At 36.6% G+C, this 24795-nt stretch overlaps 1 protein-coding gene across 5 annotated transcripts in view; it reads right to left on the minus strand.

Moving 5' to 3' along the window:
• SHPRH (SNF2 histone linker PHD RING helicase) overlaps positions 1-24795 on the minus strand; it is a 53255-nt gene that overhangs the window by 20298 nt on the left and 8162 nt on the right. For 4 of the 5 annotated variants that reach the window (XM_027687502.1, XM_027687494.1, XM_027687476.1 and 1 more), the window contains exons 4-17: positions 22238-22456; positions 21837-21915; positions 20917-21067; positions 19035-19140; positions 18278-18534; positions 16223-16918; positions 13452-13703; positions 12570-12648; positions 10452-10615; positions 10105-10361; positions 7388-7509; positions 4814-4902; positions 2967-3056; positions 792-899 (exon numbers count right to left, since the gene is read on the minus strand). In XM_027687502.1, the coding sequence (XP_027543303.1) occupies positions 792-899; positions 2967-3056; positions 4814-4902; positions 7388-7509; positions 10105-10361; positions 10452-10615; positions 12570-12648; positions 13452-13703; positions 16223-16918; positions 18278-18534; positions 19035-19140; positions 20917-21067; positions 21837-21915; positions 22238-22456 (2669 nt within the window). Of the gene's footprint in view, positions 1-791; positions 900-2966; positions 3057-4813; positions 4903-7387; positions 7510-10104; positions 10362-10451; positions 10616-12569; positions 12649-13451; positions 13704-16222; positions 16919-18277; positions 18535-19034; positions 19141-20916; positions 21068-21836; positions 21916-22237; positions 22457-22833; positions 23232-24795 lie in introns of those variants that run through there. The other variant, XM_027687513.1, reaches the window with a different exon arrangement.

Raw genomic sequence — 24795 nt, forward strand, 5'->3', positions numbered from 1 at the left:
CAAAATGCTTCAGTAGAGTTAGATTCACCAAGACTATCTACAGAGAACGGCCACATAAAGATATTGTGATCTCAAAGTTTCCTTCTTCTCTCTCTCTCTCAGAAGGAGATGAAAAGATCATTTAATGAGAGAAAGCAAAGCTCTCTGTGAAATTAACAGAGCAAGAACAGTTAATTATAATTTTAACAGGTGAAAGAAGATGCGTAAGTTTACTTCCTCATGTGCTATTTGTCCTCATTTCTTTATTATTTATTTACTGTTATGCGAATGGCAAGCATCCTTTCAACTCAGGTGTTCATCAATTCATTAAGGGTTTGCACCTTTCTCTGAAATCTGAACTGTCATATTGACTAAACACAATTAAGCCTTAAGCACCACGACTAAATGCATGCCAAAAATCAGTTCCCTTGAAAGCAACTGAAATACCGTCTGATACACCACAGAAATGTTCCAAGACCCAAATTTATACCTTATTTTCCTAAATTATAGGTGAAGCACAGTTAATTTAAAAATCAAGAATGGTGTTAAACTTTACTAGAATCATCCCCCACCATGTACTTCTGTTTTTAGTCATCTGTTCATCAAGTACTGTGTGCCTTTTTATATGGGGAACACAGAGTATGTTTTGGGCCTGTGGTAAGCGTGAAGTAAGCCTGTGGGAAGTCCCATTCCAAATAGGCCTTCAAAAACTGTTAGAAATAATAAATAGCTGGAGTTCTGGATATACAGATGAAAATAGTATTTTTTAAAAATCTCAAAATTCAGAGACAAAATATTTAAGAGGTGCCTGCCTTTCTCTGGAGCTCCCGAATTGTTTGAAGAACTGGCTGTAAGGCCTGATGGGCTTCTGCAACTTCTGCATTGGATTTACTCATATAATGTTGTCGAAGTTGTTCTGCCTGTATGAAAATAAGAGCTTAAATTATAGACAAATCATATTTAGGAGGAATAATGGAAAATGTAAAAACTCCCCAGCTACCAAAACATTTTAAAATGGTTAGCTACCTATGTGCTACCCACTTTCGTTTGTAATATTTGGCAGTATTTTTTTTCCTCTAGAATCTAGCACTTATTAGTAAGCCCAAAAAACATTTGAGAAGACAAATTGGTACAAAGATGCTAACTATGAAACTTCACTTTTGGACAAGCCCAAACAACACAATAGGAATACACTGCATTACGAAAGGGAACTGGAATTTAACTCACTATTCTTACTTATCTGTACAATAAATGTATTGTGCTGAATAAGCAAACAATAAAAAGATCTCAGAACAATTTGAGAACAGGACAATTGAACTTGTCTACACATAAAACTTAGTCATGAAATAACAAGAAAGGCTTAAATTTCATTATTTTTAGGTGCATCAAATATAATTTTTTCATAGGAATTATGTAGAAATTACTTCTGACAGTGAAAACCCCTCTTAGTATACAAGTGCCTCCACCATGCAACCAGTATCACATTTTAAAAACTGATGAACAAACAACTTACAAGTAACATGTATCTTTCATAATTTCATACTGATTTCACTAGGTACCTTAATTTAGTGCATTTTAGTATGTGTTTAAGTCTTTCTTCTTTTTGTTTGCTACTATTAAGATAATTATATTGTTGTTACAGAGCCCAGTTTGCCTGGAGTGGACAGGACTCTTGGGGGTTTAGATGAGCTACTGGCAAAACACAGCTATGAAAAACCACCTCTGCTTCATATTTATAAAAAAAATACAAATTTTCCAATCCCCTTTTTTATAACAATGCCAGGAGAAGGTGACATTTTGAAAATTTCTAGAATTACAGGTCAATAAAAAACAGGCAATATTTCTATATTATTTCTAAGAAGGTGGGTAGAAACTTTAAATAGTTAAGAGAACAAGTCTTAAAACAAAAAAAATGCTACCCATACCTACAATTTGTGTAAAAATGATAAAATCTCACAAGATATCCAAATAATAAGACAGATACTGATCACCACTGCAAAACAGGAGAGGCTGTAAGAACTGGGCTTGTGCAGCTTTAAGGAGAGAGGCTTAGAGGGTACTAAAGAACAGCCTTGCAGCAGCCAGAAGGAAACCACCCAGATTGGCAGGTATTTTACTGAAGTACATGGTAAGTGAACAAGGTACAACTGCTATAAATTGAAATGGGAGGTTCTGTGTGAATTTTTTTCCCTACTATGAGAATTATGAAGTGCTGAACAGGTTACTCAGCTAAGTTGTGATATCTCTTTCCTTGGAGATTTTAATGGACCAACTAGATAAAGCCCTGAGATACCCGGTCAGAAATCAATGTTGACACTACTCTGAGGGGGAGATTCAGCTAGTGACATCCCAAGTCCCTTTCAACCCAAATAATGCCACAATAATGACATTCCTTTCCAAATGTGGTCCATACGTCCACTACAAGTAACTAGTTGGGAAGAGTAATCCCACCATTTTGCCGGATATTTCCCAATTAAGATTAAGGATATAATCAAACAGGCGAATGAACACAGGAAATGATACACAGTGACTTGCTCATCTGGCCCAAGAAAAATAAAAAACTTCACCTAGAGAAAACTCTGACTATTTGCAGTTAAAAATGAGGAAAGCTAAAGAAAGTGTGAGGAAATAAAGGACTCAGAAGAATTCAGGATGATACATTCTTTATCGTTAACATCTATGTAAGTGATTTTCATAGGAACATTGTGGGCATGGGGAAGCAACGTTTTAGAGAGAAAAATTATTAAAAGTTCCATAAAACATACAACAGAGGCCACCAAGCATTCAGAACAGCAGTATTTTACTGGACATTTCTGCTCTCATCTCACACTCTAAACAACTCATGATTTTACCAAGTTGAAGGGAAATGTACATAGTTAACTTTAAAGCCATTTAATGTTATTTCCTTAGTTAGAGAAAATACTTAAGGACAAAAAATAAAACTGTGCTCTTCAAAATGTATTTATATAAAAACAAACTCTGCTTACCTCTTCTGCAAGTCGGCTATCACGCAAAGTTGGGGGAATTCCTGGGTGCTTTGCCAACAATTCCATCAAATTATGTGTAGAATGAAGTCTCTAAATATACACAAAGTCAACAGCAATCATGAAAAAAATCCATTGCAACATCTGTGACAGGAAAAGCTTGAACAGCAATGAAAGCTTACAGCAAAAAATTAGCATGCATTTAAAATAAGATTTACTTTTTCTCTGTTAACCTGGAAGTACCTTATAAAGAAAAGAAACATTCTTTTCCTCATTTTACTGAGACGGGAAACAATAAGAAATTAAAGACTTTCAACATCTCAAAAGTAAATCAGCAGCAAGTTTGATACCAGGTCATCTAATACTCTCCCATACTCACCCTACTAATTAAAACAGCCCTTGACTATTATGGAAGACAAATTATTTATCTCAGAGCACATTCTTCTGTAAATGTCTTTTAGAATATTCTAAGGACACAATTCACTTACCCCATCTACAGCAAAATACAGTTTAAGGAAAATACCAGATCCCAAGAGTGTCATTTGTCATATTTTCACTATTCTGAAATAAAAGATGACTGAACAAAACATGACTTTTTTGTTTATTTTTAGGAAAAATAAACTTGATTATTAATACAAGGCAACTCTGTTCCTCTTCCCTAGGTTCACGCTGCATATCCCAAACCAGACCTCTACCTCCACAGACCTCTACCTGCTCCCACAGACTTATTAATAACCTCCACTATATCTGAACTTGTATCCCTCTCATCTCCTGGATTCACTCTATCTTCGTCCTATTACTACCTTAGCCACTGAAGAGGAATGGCCAGCAGTGGTTTGCCATTATCCTCAAGAGCTAAACCTATACAACTGAGAACCACTCAACAGAAGTTAAGTTTTATTACCAAAGCAATATTAGGCAGCATGTATTTTGAGGGGGAGGGGGGAAAGCTTTATTGGATTGCATAATCCAGTAAAACAGTTTAATTAACAACCCTGTTATGAGTATCTTAACAAGTTTATGCTAATATGGCTATGATAATAGAAAAAAGCCACCAGGAAGTCACAAAAGAGAAGGAAAAATCAAAGAAGTGTAACAGAGACATCAGATGATCACATGCAAGATAATCAAACAATAATTTATTTAGCAAAGCAAGTAAAGAGACAACTGATTACTTCTTATTTATCTGTCATTAACATTTTAAATATCTTGTTCAATTTAGAACTGATATTTCTTGAAGAAATCTGAAAATGTTACTTAGAGAACCATTGCTTTTTTTACCAATAAAATATGTTCATATTTTTAATATAGTATTCAAAATACATGAAGACAAATGTCTGAAGAGAAAATTCACTTTGATTCTTTTACATGTTTTGATGCCTTTTTATTTTCTGCAGTGGAACAATTTTATTATTCTCTATCATTTGGCACATTAATATCACTCTCAGAGCAAACCCAGCATCCTGTATTTGCTGGCTGTAACGTAACATCATTAATGTGAGCAGTCACAGTCACATGCACAGATCTAGGAATTCAGCTTGTTAAGTTTATTGCAGAACAGCAGGTGGAGATCACACACTGCTTCAGGGATATCATGAAGACTCACAAGCAAGTTTTTAGAAATATAGCATCTTTCTTCCTTTACAAAAAAAAAAGCAAACATGAAGGTCACTGGATCAATTCCTACCTAAATCACTGGACAGATTCCTATCTAAAGACTGTGATCATGACAGCACGCTGAAATGATAATTCAGCACACCACTGAGAAGAAAAAAAGACTGACCCGTTAAGTTAAATCTAAAGTATTCCAGTTCTTAACTACATCTTTTTACATTTCAGTGCTCACTCACTTGTAAGGAATCTGTTTTGAGCTTTTCCTTGTGCTCTTCAGATGATCTTAATACTTCTCTGTACAGCTCCGCAGCCAATGCATATTCTCCTGAATTAAAAAAAGAGTAACAAAAACATACACATACTGTGTGGTTTTTAAATATACAAGCAGCCATGACTGACCTTGATGTAACAAGAGTTACATCACTTGAAACATACTAAGATGTTTACAGAGAGTCTGTATAACAAGTGCTTGTCTTCAAGAAAATCTTTTCTATTCATTCCACACCCCTCCCACCACCCAAAAAAAATGGTAAAAGACACGGTATTATATTCTACAAAAACTACGCAATTTCCAGATAAAATATCTTTTGTGACTGCAAGATCTGTAAGACCTCTTAATCTTAAAATATGTATTTGTGGTTGCACAAGTCCAAAAAATCTCACATGTTGCACTAAAAAAAAATCATCTACAACTCACTGCAGTGATGCATTGCTAAATTTGCACTGCAAATACATTATTCACTGTTCCAGTGAAAACAATGAAAGTTGTATCACGCTTCAGAAATGCAGAAATGATTAAGTACATGCAGGGAGCATAACTACTAATGTAAGCTACCAACATCACAATCACTTCTCAGAAAATAGATTATATAAATTAAAAAAGAAAAACAAAATTGAAACTGCATATGGAAAAGCAGGAAAAAAAATTTTAATTTTCTTTTCTCAATTGATGGAAATTTACTTAGCAGTAATAGTCTTAGAGACTCTTAAAACATGGTGAAGGACAGGGACAAGAAATGTATAAAGACAGATAACAGAGTAAAAAAAAAAAATCATCTTCCTCCATATCCGGAAGTGTAAAAATCTTACGTCAACAAAATTTGTTGCTTCTTACATTGAAAGTATTGCCAGTTGTAAGGGTGTAGTCCTGCAGTATAGAATTGCCCTTACTAGTAATAGGCCAAAAGCTATGTGCTGAATTTGCAAGGCCTCAAGCTTGAAGCTTGTCAGGCCTCCTTTGAATTTTGATTGACCTGGACGTTTTACTTGGCCTAGCTGAGATAGCAATTTCTGTCATTCGCTAGGTGTTTATGGCTAATTTTTAATTTTTTTTTTAAACTTTTGTTTATCTTTGTGTGCTACAAACCCAGTTTTACATAGATAGCAGTAACAAGCAGTTATTCCATGTAAAATGAGATATTTACAACTAACGCAATGATGCAGTGTAAGGAAATACAGGTCTAGTAACAATTGGAGAGGCCTTGAGAAGTAAAGATATAGGATGCAGTGTAGGGTACAGCCATGGGATGCTAAGAGATGGTGCACAGGCTTGGCAGTGAATAAGAAAGCCATGGCTATAAACAACTCACCCACAGTCAAAGAAATGCAGGCTTAGAGCTGGACAAAACTGGTTTTAGGGGCAACAAAGAGAACAAAGAAATAGTATGTAACATTCATAAAAGGCATTATGTACACTAAATTTGGTGTTTTCACGGAGCTGTAGACCAGTGAAGAAAGAGAAAGGTGCAAACGTGTGCTAGCAAACATAAAAATGATCCTTGTGTGAGGAAGAAACCATCAACACAAACATCTTATTCCTCCTGATGAAGGTAGTGACAACTAGTGATAGCACTGCCACCACCTCTGTGAAAGCACTGACTTCAGGACCCAGAAGGGCTTAAGTAGAAAGGTGAGCATAAAAGCAGGACAAGCAGTATAAACACTTAAGTGCGATTGTTACTCTTTTTTTGCCTGTAAGAATTAGATCTGGACTAATAACAGTTAGACCTATAAGATTTCAACTATAGGAAGAATAAATTTGTGGCTTCATGTATGTGTAAGGTGTGCTTCCTTCTCACTGATAAAGAAGACTGAGTGTAATACTAATACTGGGGAGGGAGTTACAGACCAGAACTCTGCCTCAGTCCTGCTTTTTGTTTCTCACCAGATGAAATTTTCATCAATCTGCTTCTCAAAACAAGCCAAGCTTAATTTTTGCTTCTAGTGTATTTTAGAAGTGTTTCATCTATACATAAATCTTTTTAAGCACTTAATTCTATCTGAAACACTTATCTACATTCTGCAATCATAATGAAGTATTTCAAATCTAATAATTACTAACTACAGATTAGAGAATCTGAATGTAGTCTTTCTGTAAGGCAAGTAACAGAAAAAGCAGTTTGTGGGTTTTCCTCTCTGAAGGAAGATTTTAACATGAGCTGGAAAATTTCAAACAGCTTGTCAACTTTAGAAGAACTTGGAAAAGAGGCATTTTTTCACATTCATAACTAAGTAATTTCAATTTATTTTCATTTTGTTTAATGACATTCAAGATTAATACAGTTATTTTTGCTTCCCATTCAAAGGTTTTTTTTCCTCATAATTCAGACAAAATCTACATTGACAGAGCTGTAGAGCAGGCAGCAGGGAAGGGATTCCACAGTCAGCATAGCAGTTTGCATGGCAGGGGACACAAAGTAAGCCCAGAAAGCAGTACTGATGAAACAAAAGCAGGTTAAGTACAAATACACAAGTATGGCTTCTTTTATCCTCCCAGTACACACAGATGCATTACAGCCATCCAATCTTACCTTTAATGATATGGATACCAGCTAAGCCATTAAGAGCACACACCAGCTGTCGGTGAGCTTCTTCACACTCCGTTCGACATTTCTTTTGCAGAGATGCTAACAGTTCCTCCATGGTCATGGTGCTGAAAAGGAGAACAAATGTCTCAAATCTGAAACAAAATCACAATACTAGAGAAATAAAACTGTCATGCTGTGCAGCATAAAAGATGGTTACATGCATCCAACATACTGTACAATGGTTTTTTTGATATTTATTTACTTATTAAAAAATCCCTAGCTGTCAGCCTTGCTTTCTGCTAGAGCTTTCCCCTAACTTCACTGTGTTGAGAGGTTGACATCCCCTAAGAACAGAAAGAAATAAACAAGAAGAAAATTAGAACTAGGTAAAATAATCTTTCACAAGGAAAAATATTTTGATCTTTCTGTTACAGTGTGAACTAGAAACAAGAGAAATCAGACCTCATTTTGCCAAAAGCTGTTCAGATGAAAACAGCTATGAGAGACTACATTTCTACACTCTGCTACCAATCTAAATGCATAAAGCACATGATGTAACAATGTAAAGAGGAAAAATGTGTGAAATGAAAACAGGGAAAATTAGCAAAAATAACTTTAAACTTCTTTTTCTACTTTTGTCATTTTTATAAATTAGGAAAGGAATTTAGTCAGAAGAAAATTAACTTAATATAAAAATACAGGAAATAGAGAGGGAAGAGAGCGAAGCAGGAACAGAAATGAAAAAGAAGAAGGAAGCATGAAGGATAGGTTAGAGTAAGGCCACGGGACAAAGAATCTAAGCAGAAAGAGGACTGATAGAGACAGGAGAGTGAACAGCAGCAACAGCCTACAAGAGCTGACCTGAGGCTGCTTCTGTGACCAACTACTGCTGTTAGACCAGACGCTACCCTTCTCCCCTGAAACTCTGCTCCTCAGCTTCATTCACCTTTAGAGAAACATTTACTATTTGGCATTTAGCACTGTGGAACAGAGTTAAGAGGTGATGTAACTCCCGCGCAGACTGTGCCCAAATTATGCTGGAAGGATACACTTTCCTAGGCCTTTATTTTACCCTCTTTGCAACATAGTTCCAGTTGCAGCAACTGATTTTTGGCTTTATGCTACTGTGTTATACCAGAGCAGGCTTTAAATCAATATAATCACTATTTGTGTATTCTGCAGAGGTAATGGCAAATACACATAGCACCTGCATACACTGATACTTCCACCATTGCTACTTACCTTTTATATTCAGAACCATCGGCAGTTTCAAGAAAAATTAAAAAAGCAGAAGGATGTAAATATAAAATATGCAATTTGATATACAGCCTGAGACTACCAATTAAGACAAAAAGAAGAGCTTTTTTACTCAGTTAAACTAGGAGAACCCTAGCAGTGAATTTCTTCATTATTTTCATACATATAACCAAAGCCAGGAGTCAAATCTTCTCTCTATTCTGGGAATGTCTACTGCTGCAGTCAAGTTTGGTTCACAAAAAAGATATGTAAATAGTGCTTTCTTTGTACATGTGATTTTACGAAAGATTTAATTCTCATTGCTGGTTTTTCCGCCACAGTTACTATGCAGCTGTCACTGTGCAAACATTCTACCAAAATCAACACAGTACTAAGAAGTGCCCAGCATATTCTGCTCAGTTTACACATTTCATTTATACTACACTGGCTCATTTTAATGCAAATAATCTTGTATGAGTGGAAATATCAATTTCTCCTATATTTGAGCCCTTGTTTCCACACTAGCAGACTGTTAGACAGAAAGTCCTACAAGCACGGCATCTAACTATTCGTCTCCGCTGAAGTAGGCGCAAAGCCAGTTTCAGGTGCTTAGGCACCACAGATGCCTTGTATGAGAAGAGGGAAGGAGTAAGACACAAAACTTCATAAAGCATAGAAAGAGATTGAATAGAATGGATGAACAAGACTAGGACACAGTAGAAATAACACTGGCAGTGCTAAAAGTTTAAGTTCTTCTCTGCCTGTAGCTTAAAAAAAACCAGTCAATGCTCTCAGAGTCTGGACTGGAAACAGCCTGTTCTTTCACAGCCTCCCTCTAATTGATTGAAAGTGTAGCAGCTACATTTCGCAATAGGGCTAGCAACATGCTTTTGGTCTAACAAATGCTGAGACCAAACTGATACTTGGAGGGCACTTGTGAAGATGATGAGCTTGAAAGCATGCAAAAAAAAAAAAAAGGAAAAAAGCATTTGTACAACTTTCAAGTTTGGATCTACATTTAAAAATTCTGCAACCTCACATTAACATTTTCTCTGAACTAAATAATTATTCTATTCTGTTGATTCATTTTGTTCATTTTTCTCATTCATGAACACGAATTTTGTAAGAGACAAAAGAAAATCAGTGGGCTTATTTGAAACTGAAGAAGAATCTGGTTTGTTTCACACTTAACCTGTCACCTGGAACACCCCAGTATCCATCAACATCATAAGGTTAAAATGCTACTGGAGAATCAAATTGCCTCTCAGTACTATGTTCTTTAACGCAAGAATTACACTTACAATCCTACTGCACCCATTCATCTTCTGAGGTCAGATTAGTTTGGTGTACCATATTTGCACATTTAATTAAAGAAGCCTAAAATTAGGCTTGAGATGAGAACTGTGCAAGATCTTGCACTGTTGGGGGCAATCAGAGTTTTCCTCTGGATGAAGCAGGTCATTTAAGAAATGACAGAAATTCACCTTTTCTGTAATGGCAAGAACTCTCCCCGAACAGCTTGTGGATGACAGCAGGCCTGCCTCAGCCGTAGCAACGGGTATAGTATGGAAGTCACAGTCCTTCTATCTAGGCTGCTAAGCTTAAGAGTCCAGTCTGAAATCTTCCTGAGTTTTGCCAATGCATCCTGGCAGCACACCTCATGCTGGCGATGATAGAAGTGTCTCTCCACAGGAGAGAAGTGAAGCCAGTGTATATTTTCTGTCTGAGGGGGTATTTGAATCTGCAATTAAAGAAGAAAATAAGTAATTTTGCAAATAAAACTATTGATAAATGATGTTCAGGAATTTTAAAACTCAAAACTCTTAGTTACTTGGTCAATCACATCCTTCTTCGCTGATCTCCACATTATCTTCGCAATTAGACTGTAAAGAGGCCGGGGATTTTTCCTACAATAAGGTCGATATAAAAGTTGGTCCCACCAATGTTTGACCCAGTAAGGATCAACTCCAAGAAAAAGGACTAATCCATATAGATCTGCCAAGAAAAGAAAGTGTTTTAGTACAGTGTTTGTGTTTTAACACTTCACAATATGCCTCCAAAAAATTAACTTTCATACAAAGGCTACCAGGCATAAAACAACTACTTTCTGGTCATTATCTTCTGCACTTCTTTTCCAGTTACTTGCTCATCAAAATATTTAATTTTAGGCAAGGGACTGGGTAGGGGAAGGTGGGGGTTCTCTCCTTTAGCTAGCTGTTGATTTCCACATAACTTGCAAGAATATAGCTATTTGTGAGACACTTTCCCAATTTCAAGTTTAGCAGAAAAAAGCGACAAATTTAAACCTATTCAGAGCAGAGGCAAGAGGCAGAAATTACATAACTGCATATGGTTAACAGGGCCTGCCAGGATTTTCTAAAACAACATTGCTCAGTATCATTACTTCACAGCCTGCTGTGCACCAACTGTTTGCTGCCCACCATCTAGAAGGGGCTGCAATTCAGAAGACTTTCACTTCTCTGCTAAGACATAAGGAAGTAACAAAAGACACTTTAATTGTTTTCTTGCTAATTGAGACAATACAATTTAATTGCTAATTCTGCCTAATTCAGAAATCCATCACTTTTTGGAATGAAACTTAAGGACACTCTGACTTTAAACTTGTGCCTAAATCTTACCAGAAAAATACAGAAGTAAACATTTAAATGCTGCAATCGGACAGTGCCAAAACAGAGATGTGATGGTATCTTGTAGTTCCTAAAGATCTGGTGGCTACATTCCTTTTTCTGTTAGGTTTATGGTAATTTTGTATTCAGCTGAAAGCATCACAACATTCACCAAATACATAATAGACCAGGGGAAATAAAATCCTGGGAATCATTTCTATGCAAGAAGCAATTGTTTACCCAGAGGTCCTATCCAACTGTATTACAGCAGCAGTGTCACAGACTGAAATGAGTCAGCAGCTTTCATCCCCTAAGTGATGGGGGCTGCCTTAACATAGCCTGAGAGACTGTCAATACGTATTATGCACAATACGACATTTCAGATATTTATTAAATCAAGACTATCACACATAAGGACTTGAAGAAATTAATCATGACAATAAAATCTATCAGTTCCTTCTACAGGGTTTGATTTATTAACTACATATTCTCATAACTATTGTGTGTATCTATAAATTTAATTCACAATTCCATAATGAATTAATCTACAATATTGACTTTTGTAATTTGTTATCCACACAACAGTCCACAAATGCATACACTGATTTATCCACTTTAAAACTCACTGTCTTAGCTTGTACTATATATTCCTAAATCAATCAGAGAACAGGGAGACAGAGAAGTTAATCAGTTCCCTTTCTTTTTTTCTATCTCTCTGAAGCCTGCCTACAGAAACTGAGGACCTCACAAAAATGACAAAATAAATGACACCTGCTAACATACAGCTACCTACTTCACACATCTCAATTCATTAAGTCCTTACATAAGGACTTAAAACAGTTTCATAAGCTTTAGCATGATTTCCAGAATTTATATTCATGGCAGTTGATGCCCATAGTAGTTCATATGGGGCTATGCAAAAAGCAAATACAGCTTTGCTTGCTGTATTTGACAGCTTAAAGGATTCTGTAACCAGAGCAGACTACCTACAGCTGCAATAGAGAAGGGTTAATATTTAACCACTCTGCTAAGTGAAAACTGAAAAACAGACTTGAATCAGCTGTTGGACATACAGCTTCTCTGCTGTCCAAAGTATCTGTCTAACTAAGGGAGACAAAAAGATTCCAGCTCTGCAATTTTTATATTGATAAAAGTATTGATGGTTTTATTACACGCTTAAAGTTTATGCTTAAAGTTTTTACCAAGTCAGAGTACCTAATCAATTCAAAGCAAAACAAGCAGATGTTCTAACTGCTTCAAAGCACTACCTAATTATCAGCATAAGAAAATCCCACAGATGACACTGCTACATAAAATCTCACCTTCTAATCCTCGCTGCACAGGAGTACCACTGACACACCAGCGATTGATTCCACTTAAACGGAGTGCCATTTCAGCAGCCTAGTAAAAGGAAATAGAACCAATGGTAGGAAATGGAAAACATAGAACACAGTCTGACAACATGTGGACCTTATTTTTGAGAAGTCTGAACATCTTTTCAGTATGTAACATTAGCAGATTAGAAGCAGCATCAGTACAATATATTATGAAAATGTATATAAAATTTTGGAGCTTTTCTGAAGGTAACTGAGAACTGATAAAAGCCATGTCTTCTTCTGAGTAATCAAGTGCAATTAAGAGTTCACAGAAGCCAAACAGATAGCAAAAGAAAATGTATGTTTAAAAAAAATAAAAAAAACTAAAGCCCATAAGCCATTATGTAAGTAGCATTTTTGTCTTTCTGTCTTGGGCAAAAAGACCGGACAGACACTAATTAAAATAAACTCCCCCTGCAGACTGTATCCCTTGAGTTTGCAGACAGACTGCTGACTATTTTAGCTTCTAGACCCAAAGGACATGTCTATGCCTCTGAATCATACCACTGAACAGGCTAGTGTCTTGTTTGAAACTATCAAACGCCGTACACAACACGATGATCTAGTTCTTTAAACTGTCAGTATAGATTATATGTTAAGTAGTTTTTGAGCTAGATAAACTTCACAGTCTGCCAAAATTCCAACAGGAGAACCATTTAATAGTAAGTATCTCCAACAGAAAATTCACTTCCACAGAACAAGCGACAAGGACAAATTACTTGAGTGCACTGAACATTAAGAGGGGGAGAGGAAATCTACTGTATTATTTACAATAAACTTGTCAAAACCTTTTCAAGTTAAATAAACACACGACCAGGAATGTCATACCTTTGCAGTAGTGCATTCAACCATTTGTGCTTCATCGAGGCAGATCCTCCACCACTCTACTGCTACTAAGGGGCTTGGGATGGCCATGTACCGCTTCTGGTTCCTGAAGCGGCGCCCATCTTCGCTGTTGCTGTGGGGGATGTCCACATAGTTCAGTTCAGTGCGCAGGACATCATACGTGGTGATAACCACCTCTTGCTCTGCCAACATGTGTGGCTGCAAAAAGCCATGCTTCTTCACACCTTGATACACCTACATAGATTTATATTCAATAGCAAAATAGCAAAAATGAAAACGTCAGAGATACTTTAATAAAAATGCCAAAATATCAGTACAGCTTAGATGTATTTCTCACCATGCTAGTGTAGGAGTACAGATTTTATGAATGGTTTCATATTAATGAGCAACACTGCTAGAAGCATGCATATACTAAGTAGCATAATAATAAATACAATACAGTCACTGATGCAAAAGTTTTATGTATCATTATTTATAACATTGCAAAACATTTTTTCTCCTTTGAAGAAGAGAGGACTTCGTTATTTTCTTCAACAGTTATCTGTTGTAATTTGTTGTTATTTGCTTGGAGATTAAGTATTCTGTAATGTTGTATGGCACAACATTATGTAAGTTACGTGTCTAGTCTTCTTTTCTCCTTTACTGTAGATGCATTACCTGTGTTCCCATTGCCACAAAAATTTAATGGATGATTAGGCAAAGACAGAGATATGCATCAAAATATATAATAACTAGAAATGATACTCTGAGTAAAGTTTTATCTACAAAAGGATTTCTGTGGAGACTTATGAGATGAAAAGAATACCCTAGTAAGAAACAATCCGTGTGCACCAACAGAATATTTTTATAAACCTTTCATACTGACATTTGTTCTATTATCAGAAGTACTTTTATTTCCCTCATAATTTTAAGCCAAAACCTTTCAGAAGCATACAAAAATTAAAATAACTGCTCTTTACCCCTTAATGATCAGCACGTGACTTCACTGTTAATCATACCTTTTCTTCCAGTAATAATCTTTCTCTACATTTGTGCATAAGGCAGTGGTGTTTCTGTCAATTGAAAAAAACACCTGCAGAGAAGTTCCTTCTTTTCAGCCCCAGAGTGGAACGACAAAGCATGTGCAACCAGGTCATTGCACATGAAAAAAAAAGAGAGAGAAAGGAGGGTGGGAGGGGAAGAAAAAAGAAACAAACAAACCAAAAGGAGCACGCTCACTGAAGCAAACAAGAAGAAATAAACAGCTGTCAAAGTCTAATGATTTCTTCAAGTATTTATTAACAGATTTTCTGGAGGTTTATAACTTGGCCAAGGTTTGGCTGTTTTCACAGCATCAGGAAAAGACAACCTGTCACAAAGCAAGACCTACTGATGAATTTTAATTTCTTGTTTATTACATAAAACCATTAGAATTTCCCATGAGTTGTAGGCAGTTGGAAGAGTAAAAAGCACACTTCACATGCAATGCAAAAGCTGTTAACATGGGAAACTGGTTCTTTTAAACATCTCCACATTTTTAAACACCTCCACTACCTTTGTTTTACCTCTACAGAAAATAACTCCCCAAATTTTCATTTTGAAGCAACACTGAAAACAAGTCTTGCTTACAGTTGGTAGTTAAAGGAAAATGAAAACAATCACTTAGAATCGAAGGTGTCACACAGTTTCAAGCAGTGACAGTCAGTATTTAAAGTATTTTACTGTTACCATGTAAATATTTCTGACAATTTTCATCCAAGCTGGTATAAAATTTGGACTGGGTCCTAGAAAACCCACGTGAGTTTTACACATTTATGCACTAAATCTAATAAGACTGATCACATATATGGCACCGGAGGCCTAGAATTCATTTATACATTGGGCATCTATGCATAACAGCTGAAGGTACAAAGTTATATCAATCTACTTCTACTGTTATTTTATTCAAAATACATGGAATCTATGGTTTTCAAAGCACTAGATCATTACAAAGGTTCTTGACTACTAAAAATATGAAGGACAAAACTTGACTACATTGGTAGTAAAAGGCAATGGCTACCCTTGAATACTGTGATAACTATATATTAAAAAATCCTGTATAGCCTTATTTACTGTAAGTATAATAAGGTTTATTTTAGTGACAGGGCTATTAGAAATAAAGTAAAAGGATAATACATGGTCTCCAAATAAGTAACATCCAAATAAATAGAGCAGATGTTATAGAGGCAATGCCCAAGTTGTAAGGATGCTGTTTTCAGTAAACACCAAGACACAAGACTTCTTTCATAAAGCCCAAGAACCAGAAATGCAAAACTATGCTCTTTATCTACTGAAACATTTTTTAGCTAGAACAAAACGAGAAGCAACAGTCAGAGAGTTGCTTAGGTGCAAGTGTACAGTGAGACAACACTCAAAACACCTACAGTCAGGCCTTTTTAAGTTCCTTGGTAGTCTTTCAAACAGCCTTTCCTCTCAGAAATCACCTGTTGTTGCAACTGCTCAAAATTTTCTTCCATTTTCTATAGATACCTACCTAGTCCACTGTATTATCTCCCAGTGACCAACTAAAAAGGAAAAAAATTAAAAACTAATTGCAGACAGTCTTTCTGGGACACCAGTGAACCATGTGATGCCAAAGCATAGGTCTACAGCAGGAAATGCAGAAACACAGAGGACAAACAGACCTCTGAACTTCAAGTAACGCAGAATGTCTGACAGGAAGCCCTGAGCTTTGATAAAATAACTCTCCAGAACAGGAAGCTATATAATCTTACCAGAACGCGAAGAGAAGATGATCTTACGTGCCTATTGATCTCATCTACCCACTGATGACAAATAGAACTTGGAGAAATTATCAGAGTCGCTCCTGTGGGAACTGGTTTCATTGCCACAAGGCAATGGGGACAGTAGAAGGGCCTGCTCTTCAGGTTTTCCTCTTTGTAGTTTACACATTCTGCATGCTGCCATAAGTAGCATTTCAGGCACTGCACACGAGCTTTGTAGTCAGCCAATCCAAGCTCACCACAGATGCATTCAAAACGATATTCAGAGGTATTAAATGGAAATACAGAACTGGTATGTTGTACACTACTGTCAGCATGTTCTTGGGAATGTGAGGACGGGACCTTTGGGATTTCCTGCTGGACATCAGCTGTAGTTTTAGAAACATCAAAATCAGGATGACTACACATGTCATTGGAGACAAGGAGGCTGCCATGCAAATCAGGAGATTTTGGGATGACAGTTTCCTGCTTAACATTATTCTCTTTTACAGAGTTCTCATGATCTGCTTCAGATTTCTTGTTATTTTTGCTAGTTGTACAATAATCATGTTCTTCCATGGCAATATCCACCAGTGAAGCAGTTTTACAGATGTGTTCAGATGTGATACCACTATTTTTTGATTCTTTGGTTTGAGTTTTAGCATCAGTCAGCTGCTTCTTCTGAGTGTTTTCTGAAGTCTTTGCTACCTACAAAGTAAAATTAACCAAGAATGTCAGACTTTACATACAGAATTGTCCAGTGTTGTTTAATGTCTACCAGTGCTATTTAATATTTCCATTAATGACATAGACAAAGGGATCTAGTGTACCCTCAGCAAACATGCAGATGACACCAAGCTGAGTGGTGCAGTTGGCACACCTGAAGGACAGGATGCCATCTGGAGGGACCTGGACAAGTTCAAGAAGTGGGCCTATGGGAACCTCATGAGGTTTAACAAGATCAAATGCAAGTTACTGCACGTGGGTCGGGACAACCCCTGGTATCAACACAGGCTGGAGGATGAACAGATCGAGAGCAGGCTGAGGCAGAAGGACTTGCGGGTGCTGGTGGATGAGAGGCTGGACATGAGCCGGCAATATGCACCTGCAGCCCAGAAAGCCAAACGTATCCTGGGCTGAGTCAAAAGCAGTGTGACCAGCAGGGCAAGGGAGGTGAATCTGCCCCTCCACTCCACTGAGGTGAGACCCCACATGGAGTACTACATCCAGCTCTGGGAACTCCAATATAAGAAGGTCATACACCTGCTGGAGCAAATCCAGAGAAGGGCCACCAAGATGATTAGAGGGATGGAGCACCTCTCCCAATGAAGAAATGCTAAGAAAATTGGAATTGTTCAGCCTGAAGAAGAGAAGGCTACAGGGTGACCTAATTTTAACATTCCAGTACCTGAAGGGACTATTTACAAGAGTGTGTAGTGACAGGATAAGGGGGAATAGTCTTAATCTGAAAGACAGTAGGTTTAGATTAGATACTAGGAAGAAATTATTTACCGTGAGGGTGGTGAGACACTGGAACAGCTTCCACAGAGAAGTCCCTGGCAGTGTTCCAGGCCAGGTTGGATGGGGCTTTGGCCAACCTTGTTTAGTGGAAGGTGTCCCCATGGCAGGAGGGGTTGGAAAATAGATGATTTTTAAGGGCTCTTCCAACCCAAATTACTTTCTTATCTTTTTTTTTTTTTTTAACATATAAACACATTAGGACATATATATTACAGTTTTGTATCAATTTCCAGTTTGAGGATTTGGTTAATGTTTACCAGTGTTTAAAAAACACCTTCACAGTAAGAACAATGCAACTTCCAATGCGACTATTTTACAAGATTTATGACAGATGTAGTTAATACTTCAGCACCAAATTTGATCTATGTATGACTTCTGCTTCTTTACTCATGAATGTCAAAGCAAATGCTGCCGTTTTCTTCGTTTTTACCAATAAGTTAGCATCACTGAACTAGTGCACACACACAACACAGCTCCAAGTAGCATGCAATCAGTAGAAAAAAGATCTGTCTTTGCAACACTGATGTAACTGGCAGCACATTTTACCTGCTCTTTGGTTCTTTCTCGCTTCTTCTGTTCCTTGTAATTCTTTCCCAGCTTGAAAGACCCAGCCAGACCATGTCCTTTGACTTGCTCTACTACATGTTCTGCAATTAGTTTCTCTAGAGTTCTTTTGAGAAGCCGTCTATTTCTCTGTGTGTCATACCTATAAATAGCACTGATGTACTTAAATATTGCAACGATGGATGCTCCTTTCTTCACATTCATTTCTTTTACAGCTGTTAATATCATCACTCGTAAGCCTGTATGTAGAATCAAAGCAAAACAACTTACAGCTCAGATAAAATGAAAGTTACCTCAGAGAATGCATATTAAGGGAACTCTAAACATAGTGCTCATCTAAAAAAATGCAAAACAAAGACAGACAGCAGTTTTGCCAATGCTTGACTTGAGGCAGCTCTGCAAATTGCTATTTTGCAGTGAATCCAAGGCAATATTTGACAGTAATAGAAATAAGTCACTCCATTTTCTTACTGAGGCGTAAGAAAGATAGCGTATTTCAGTTAAATGCATAAACTCTTTTACAAAGACCTTTAGTTATATGGACCTCTGTAGCTCAGAGTTCTGAATTGCTAACTTTACTTTTAACTGTGGATCACTTGTTTGTAGCATGCAATCCCACATGACAGTGCCCAGCAAAAGAATAATTTCATTCTGAAGAAGTGAAGAGTAACCTTGAGCTCATAGTCAGTGGTCAATGCCAAAAGCAAAATGTATTTTAAAAGTCATCAGAAATACTTACTGGGATATTGTATTTTTTCCTTCAATTTAGGCTCCATTTCCTTTGTTTTTTTCTTTTTATTTCCTTCTAAAGGTTGAGGTGGAACAAAGAAGTTCACAAGCTTACCCTAATACAGAGAACATTAAATAGTTATTAGCTCATGCCTCTTCACAGTCCCTCTGACCTTCATTAATGTTTTCACATTTGAAAATAAGCATGAGCTGCTACAGATATATGTTCTGATCTCACCAATTTGCTTAGATAGCTCATTTTTAATGTACAGAATGACACCTCATTCAGATTAGTTTTTTGGCAAATGGTGTTCAGCACCTACAGTGAGAACAGAAAGAGTAGCCCTGCAAGCCTTTTCGGGTCCTTCATTGCTTCGGAATTAAGTTGCATTAATCTATAGCTGTTAAGTGATCTAGGTTACTGATGGGGAGGAAAATATATATTTAATATATAGTAAGAAACAAAAAAAAATAGGTAAACAATACAGAGGAAAAGCCCTAGTTAGTTGTACAAAAAGTATCTTTTCTTTTTAGGGTTGTCCCCCCTCAATTTGACTCTATTATGAGTGATGCAGGAATAGTGAGTCAATCCAAGGAAATGTATACTCAAAAACTGGCATATAAAGAAGAATCTCAAAGCTGGGAAAAAACACTGCAAATATTTCTATTATTGTTTTATAGCTATATCCACTGACACTTCACTCTGCCCTGTCCAATTAGTTGCTCTGTAGGGTTCTTAAACAGTAACTGCAATGAAATTCCAGACACTGTTTGAACCCTACAGAGAGTTGAAATAATTGGAGTAACTCTGGCATTGGCTTACACAACCCAGGAGTCATCCAAAAAGTCTCTGGTGGAATAAAGCACTTCTGGTTTTACTTTTGTTTGGGGTTTTTTTAGGACATCACACAAAGACATTTTATATTTGAAGACAAGAAAAATACAAATGACAAGGGGCCTTCTGGATTAATGGAATACTACCTTTCAACCACAGGCAATGTCATATAATTCTGCTTATAAAGGTCCCAAAATATTAGCTAAGATGTCTGTCCCAACTACTTGTATCGTGAAACAGTTCCACTAACTCCAGCTTTCCAAAAGTTAAGGTTTCTAGTTATTGTCATCAGTTGACATCCACGTGCATTACTGCTTATACTCCCCTCTTCTCACTTCTCAGTGCTGACTCTCTTACACATTTAAGAATCATCTTATTCTCTCAGAGAATTGAGTACTTTTAACTGATAAAATTACAAGCAGGCAGGAGATTATTATGAATAAATGTAAAATGAAACAGGCTGCCATGAATTCAAAGGTATGGAACCCATGAAGTGGTAAGAGTTTACTTAAGAATAACGGTTCTTTTCCTTCAGAAAGAATTTTTGGTTTTAGTGAATGTGCTAAGTTTTCACAGTATGAGTGATGAGGAAAGTGAAAAGATGGAAAACTGTTGCTAAATAAGCCCATTTATTATATGAAATAGAGGGAGAGCAGAAATCTTTATTTACTGAGTGTAAATTGTCCCTATTTTAGCATAGAATGTATGGCTAATGGATGTTTGATACTCATCAATACAAAGAAGTGAAGGAGAGAATGACATCCAACATAGTAAACTAACATATTTATAGACTCCTGAAGCCTGTGTAAACTATATAAGCAGTGCAGTTGCCTGACAACACCCTTGAACAATAGCAAACTATCAACTGCTTCTCATGCAAACTATTCCACCATTTATGCCACCAAGTATCATGTCCTACAAAGGAAAAACTGTCCTTGCAATACAGCTTTAAATACAGAGTTCTACAAACGAGAAAGCACCTAAGTCAAGAGAAGTGCATTGGCATTAATTCTGAAAAGCACTTTCTTCATAATAGCTTTCATCCTGGTTTCCTTACCTCAGGTAATGTCAGATCATCTTGTTTAATGTCTGGTCCAGTATGATTCAGAATAAGAGCCAACACTTCTACTGTTTTCCCAAGACCCATCTCATCTGCCAAAATACCTCCAGGCCACTGGGGTCCAGCAGTTGGGTATTCACGGATAATACTAAAATTCAAGTGCATTCCGAAATGAAAGTCAATAACTACAGAATGGTGTGACAGAAGCAAATGTTCAGGAACACGCAGCACAGCTTTAGCAAGGCTAAGTTTGTAGGGTGAGGCATTATCTTTGTTTAGTTTAGATGAGATTAAGAAATGTTAAAAAGCTTTTTGGATCTATAAACCCGAAAAAGACAAATATGTATGCCAGAATTTTTAGAATTTTTTCACCTCCTAATAGACCTTGCCCCGCTAACCTTGGCATATCATAATATTAGACTCAAAGAATTGAAATATTTTTATATTCACATATCACAGATCTGACAGTTATACAGGGAAAAACAGAATGCAAACTAGCAATCAAAAGGTTCTATTCTAACCAAATCAACGAGAAAAAAGAAACAGATTTAGTAATGCAATACCCAGCTTTAATAAAAAGCATTATACTGCCACCTTCCTTTAGACTTTAAACACAGTGGATAAGAAGGTCAAAGTCTCCAATGCCCTAATGTTAATATTAAACCACAAATTTATTGAAATTTAAAAAAAAAAAATCTTCAAGTCTTCAACTTGAGATTTACATATTTACCTGTGCACTATATATTCCAATTTGTCCTTTTTTTTCCAAATAAAGATATCACTGTTCTAATTCTTTAGTTGCTAACTGAAACACGAGATATGGATTATCTTATATCCTTCAGGATAAAGCTACCAATGAGGTTTTCACAAAGTACAATCCTGAGGCATTCTCAGAAAGAGTAACTATAAAAACATACCAGCCAGTGAATGGATTATAGTAGATTTTTACTCCATCCAGAGTGATCACCTCCCGCCATAAGAAGTGCAGTGCATTTTCTATGAAGAAAGCGTTCATGTTACTATTGTGAGGTTTCTCTATAAACAGCACACTGCTTAGAATTGTTCAGCCTTATTGTGACATTTAGAGACAAAAAGCTGAAGTCTACCTCCACAGAGCTTCATGACCAACAAGGTACATCAGCTGCTGTTCAGCAAGACCTAAGCTCACCATTTAGTGTACTAACCAAACAACAGCTTTTATGGAAATAGTAAAGAAATAATTACCAAAACTTCTAATCAAACAGTAAGAAAACATCACTGCTGACAATACAATTACACTTTCCTCAATTATGCAAGTTTTCCAGATCCATATACTTGCCACTGCTTGGAGCGTTTGTGTGGTTCTCTCGGTGAAGCATCCAATTCACAGCCTCACTTTGGTATGGCCTCAGAATGGGAATTAATGCAGGATGCTGCACATCCTTTCTAAGTAACTGGATATCCTGCTGATGGGTGTGTCTTACAAAGTCATAAAGCTCTTCAATATTTTGTCGCTCTAGTTCCATGTCAGATTCTTCCTCATCTTCCTCCAGCTCATCTGCATACACCAAATAATTCAAGATGCTCATTATCAATCAAATTGGGACAACATCTCAGTAAATTTTGCTGCAACATATTTAGTTAACAGATGAAAGTAAGCAAAGTAAAATGTCATTTAAACATATGTCATGACTGCACCTAACTCAGCTAGCAGCAGTAGTAACAATGAGCACTGCTTTACAGATTAATAACTGAAATAAAGTAAAACTATGTAAAATAATAACAACAGTAATAATAGTGATAGCAATGAAAAAAAGAGAGAGATTAACAAAACCCAAGAACCACAAGTGATGCACAATACAATTGCTCGCTACCCACCGACTGATGCCCAGCCCATCCCCAAGTGGTGACTGGTGGTTCCCAGCCAATTCTCACCAGTTTATAAACTGAGCATGATGTTCTATGGTATGGAATAATCCTTCAGCCAGTTCAGGTCAGCTGTCCTGGCCGAGCTCCCTCCTGGCATCTTTTGCATCTCCTCACTGGAAGAGCAAGGACTGAAAAGTCCTTGACCTGGGGTAACCATTACTCAGCAACAAGTAACACATAATTGAGTTACAAACATTATTCTCACACTGAACGCAAACACACAGCACTGTACCAGCTACTAGGAGCAAAACTAACTGTATCCCAACTGAAACCAGGACAGCAGAAATTTAATCATAGCTTGCTATGGTGATCACAGATGTATACAAAATCAGAAAAGTTCTTTCTTTAGAATTTAGGTATAGAATGACCAGATCTTATTTATTTGATAAAGACCTTCCACTAAACATTTTCAACTAGTACAGAATCACAAATATCTCACGTTTCAGATTTAAATATTAATATGGGTCAATGACCTTACAGAAAGGAGAAAACTATAGTGAGTTGTCAGGCATTTGTCATTCATTTTTTATGAAATAAAGTCTTTCTTTATAAAAAAACACATTTTAAAAAGCAATACAGGAGATTCTCTTCAGAGAGCTTTCATGTTAAACTTAAGTTATCCATCTGGATAAGAAAATTGTAGCAGTAGGACAACACTTAATTTTCACTACTTGCATCATTGCAAAAATTCAGACAAGGCATACTTTGGAAATTAAAAACCCACTTCAAGAGAAGTATGCACCCTTTAGGACAGAAGGCCTACCCTTCTTTTCTACCCTCTAGGAAAGAAGACTTTGTGCTTATGTATTTTTCACAAAATTTGGATATATGGGCATACAAAGAACTTAAGCACTGCTGAACAAAAATTCATGAAAAATTCAAGGGTCAGCATTCTAGGAAACTGACATAAAGTGAGAGAACAAAAGACTTAGAGGACAAGTTTTAACAGTATTTTAGTTCTCAAATTAAAAACACTGGTACCAAAAAAATACAGAAAGATACTAAGCCTAGCCAACACTGGAGACAAAGTCACCCTGCAAAATTTTTCTAAAAAAACCCCAAAACTTGGAAGCAAGTCAGAGTCGTCATTTCCAGCATTAAGTGACCTTAAAATGACCTTAAAAACTCTAATAAAACAGCTAATGACGGGCACAATAAAATGAAATTATAATTCCTATGTCTTGGGCTAGCAAAGAAGAGAGGTACCTGGCCCAAACACTAGAGAACTTAATCTTAAAATAAGGTTTGGGAGCTGCTAATAGGCTCTTTCATGAAAAAGAAAAGCATCCTTTCATTCAAATGGATTGTGAAGGTGAAGAATGAAATGGTGTGCCTAAGTATGGCAGCCATCAGTGCCTTCCCCAATCCTTTTAAATCAAAGAAACAATTCCAGTGCTTCACAAGGGAAAAAAGAATTCTGAAAGACACTGAGTTTATATATAGTCATGAAAACTATATACATATAAGACTTGCAGGATAAACCAGGCAATCAGAGTACACATGTAGGGTTATTAATATTATAGCCAAATGAAAAGCACCAAGCAAAGTACTCAGCTTTATATATTAAAGAAACCATTCAAAGGCATCCTCTAACACATATCCCTCACTTTAGGAAAAAGCAGAAAATTAGAATGACTGCAAAGTATAACTTCAATCAATGAATTCAATCTACAATGACACCTATCATTATACTTGCTAAAATAACAGTTTTCAAATCTCACAATTTTAAGCATAATAAATTGACTTCTATAAAAACTAAGTCGACCCAGAATTTTACGGGGGAGCAAAGACTACAATATACTTTAGAGCAATTTTTTTTCAAACAGTTGGGTATTTTTTGTCCACACCTTTCTTGTTTTGTTCATTCTTTCAAAGATTTTTTTTTCCTTGATTAAATGGTTCTACGTACCACAGAGATTTTTTAAAGGATGCTAGGGAAGTTTACCCTTCTCTCAGTTACTTATTTAA

Source organism: Neopelma chrysocephalum, unplaced genomic scaffold (assembly GCF_003984885.1).
Source record: "Neopelma chrysocephalum unplaced genomic scaffold, ASM398488v2 Primary Assembly neopelma1_23, whole genome shotgun sequence".
Lineage (NCBI taxonomy): Eukaryota > Metazoa > Chordata > Aves > Passeriformes > Pipridae > Neopelma > Neopelma chrysocephalum.